This window comes from Mytilus edulis, unplaced genomic scaffold (genome assembly GCF_963676685.1).
Source record: "Mytilus edulis unplaced genomic scaffold, xbMytEdul2.2 SCAFFOLD_1551, whole genome shotgun sequence".
NCBI classification, from domain to species: Eukaryota; Metazoa; Mollusca; class Bivalvia; order Mytilida; family Mytilidae; genus Mytilus; species Mytilus edulis.
This window is the reverse complement of record NW_027268541.1, coordinates 20609-23447: the sequence shown is the minus strand read 5'-3', so window position 1 is coordinate 23447 and position 2839 is coordinate 20609. Positions and strand designations below refer to the sequence as shown.

Below are 2839 nucleotides of genomic sequence, written 5' to 3'. Positions count from 1 at the left end.
TGTCCAATTTCTTATAACCTCGTTTTGTCAAAAATCCGCGAAGTTCCTGTAACCGTTTCGTGACAGCCTCCTCAGAGGAGCAAATCCGCTTGACTCTGAGAGCTTGACTGTACGGATACTTTTTGTACAGTGTTTGGGGTGACAGCTTTGGGGAGAAAGGTATTGATGTTTATCTGTGGGTTTACAGTAAAGGTCTGTTGATATGACACCGTCCTTTATAGATGTGGTTGTGTCTAAGAAAGATATCTTAGAGTCGGAAATTTCATACGTAAATTTAATTGAATGGTGGGCGTTGTTTGCATGTCTGATGAAATCATCCAGTTTTTGTTGAGATTCAATCCATTTCATGTCAACATCATCAATGAAACGGAACCAAGACAAAGGTTTGGATAAAGATGTTGCAATAATTTGTTTTTCTAATTTGCCCATGAAAATATTGGCGTAAGACGGTGCCATTTTCGTCCCCATCGCTGTCCCGTTAATTTGAAGGTAATGCTCACCATTAAAGGTGAAATTGTTGCATTTCAGGACCAGAGTAAGCAGCTGGACTAAACATTCAGTAGGTGGTTCTAAAATGTTGCGCGAGTCCCATATTTCCCTACAAGATTGTATGCCGTCATCATGAGGTATGTTGGTATACAATGAGGTGACATCTAAAGTGACAAGGAGGGTTTCCGGAGGAAGAGGGTTCATGGATTCCATTTTACGAAGATAATCTGTAGTGTCTTGAATGTGGGAAGGAAGATTTTCTACATGAGATCTTAAATGAAAATCGACGAATTCCGAGATTTTCTCAGTCGGATGGCCGTTTGCGGATACAATGGGTCTACCAGGGTTGTTAACCTTGTGTATTTTGGGGAGAAGATACAATCGACCAGGCTTGACATTCTCTGGCTTTAAATAACCAATTGTATCCTCATCTATGTGACCGTCATTGTACATGGTTTGTACCGCAGTGATAATTTTGGAGCTAAACTCGGAAGTAGGGTCATAGTCTAGCTTTTTATAAAATCTCTCATCAGAGAGCTGACGCACTGCTTCCGCGATGTAGTTAGCTTTGTCCATTATCACAACGGCACTGCCCTTGTCTGCTGGTTTTATCACAATATCATCTCGGTTTCTTAGCGATTGTATGGCTTTTTTCTCGTCAGGAGAGGTGTTGTAAAATGACGAGTACTTGTTGCTAGCTAGATGAACAACATCCGATTTGATTTTGTCGATAACATCTTCCAGTGTAGCAGATTTACTAGGTTTTGGAATCCATGAACTCTTCTTTTTAAAATGCGGAATTATGATTTCTTCCTCCGAGTCGGACGTGTCTGTGTCTTTCTCATTATCCACCTCTTTATCCTTGTTACCAAAATATTCTTTGATTCTGAGGGTTCTAGCAAAGTTATCAAGGTCATCTCCCAGTTTCATATCATCTATTTTATTGGGAGTAGGGCAAAAATTCAAACCCTTGGACAAGACTTTAGTTTCGTCCTCAGATAAAGAGACTGAGGATAAATTGACAACCGTGTTGTTTGGATCCATCGGAACTCGAATTTTTCTTATAAATCTACGATTTCGAGAGCTTTTTCTTAGATTTTGTAGAGGGTCTAATTGAAGGGTGGTTAATTTGCACACCATCACGTTTAAATTTGTTGATCTGTTTGACGTGGAGCTTATGTGATTCAATATGGTTGATATCACCAAGACGTACTTGAATTTCGTCAAGTTCAGGATCAGACAAATGTTCACGGGATCGGCAGTGCAAATTATCACGTAGTTTATAAAAATAATTAACTTGATGAATTGCTTCTTGGCGTAAGAGATCCATCAGACGAAAAGAACTATTGTATAAAATGTTGTTCCATCTGTGAAAAAATCTGTTCGACTTTTCTCCGGTTGTAAGTGGGGAGGCCTTTAAAATAAGTCCTTTCGGAATAATTTCTTGATTAATGTAGGTTTCTAAATTTGAAATGTGATGTTCTGTTTTGATAATTTTGATAGTAGAAGATCTTAATTTCTTAAAATAAAATTGAAAATGCATGATGGAATATGCAGTAAGAAAATCAATGGCCAATATATATATGTACAGTTATGACCAGTTAAACTCGTTATCCTTCATCCAGTCGGTACTGTTTACTAATTTGTTTGCATTTCTCATAGTTTATGACATATTTGATCATATTTACGTGTATACTAAATCCGTTGAATTGTACTGATTGTTACATGTACTTAAATCTGGAAAAACATGATGATTGATTGTTTAACATATAAGTTTTGATTGGTTTCTAACCAGCTTTCAGTCAGTACTCTGCGTGTACTCTTATATCGGTGATTGCTATCTATTGTTGTTCTGATGAGTTAAACCAATTGCTGCTGATTTTGACAGTGTTGTCACTGTTACACCAGTCCATGTAGACTGTTTAACCCTGTCACATTTTGTGATAGGCCCAATGTAGGAGCAGTTGATTCAGCTGTTGTCGTTTGTTTGTGCATGACTGTCATATACAAATATTTGTTTATCGTTAATTGTATTGTTCTTAATTCGGCTGCTAGTTTTCTCAATTCAACAGTTTCACATTTTCCATGGTTGATGGCTATATATATAGTAGTCGTCTATGTCATGGGTTTTCCTTATTATTAAAGTTCGTAATGTTACCTAAAAAATAATTGCCGTTATATTCACTTCATTTGAACTTTGGTGGATAGTTGCCTCATTGGCAATCATACCTCATCTTATTTAAATGTTGACGGCGCAAAATATGCATTTTAGAATGTAGTTTATTCTTTTCGTTTTCAATGGCCAATAGCTGAAATTTATTCTTTTGAATCTTGGATTTGTGGATACTAC

General features: G+C 37.0%; 1 protein-coding gene across 1 annotated transcript; it reads right to left on the bottom strand.

Moving 5' to 3' along the window:
• Positions 1 to 27: 27 nt before the first annotated feature.
• Positions 28 to 1533, bottom strand: LOC139507650 (uncharacterized). Its single transcript, XM_071295840.1, has one exon. It carries the CDS (start codon positions 1531 to 1533, stop codon positions 28 to 30), a length of 1506 nt encoding a protein of 501 aa, XP_071151941.1.
• Between the last annotated feature and the right edge of the window lie 1306 nt (positions 1534 to 2839).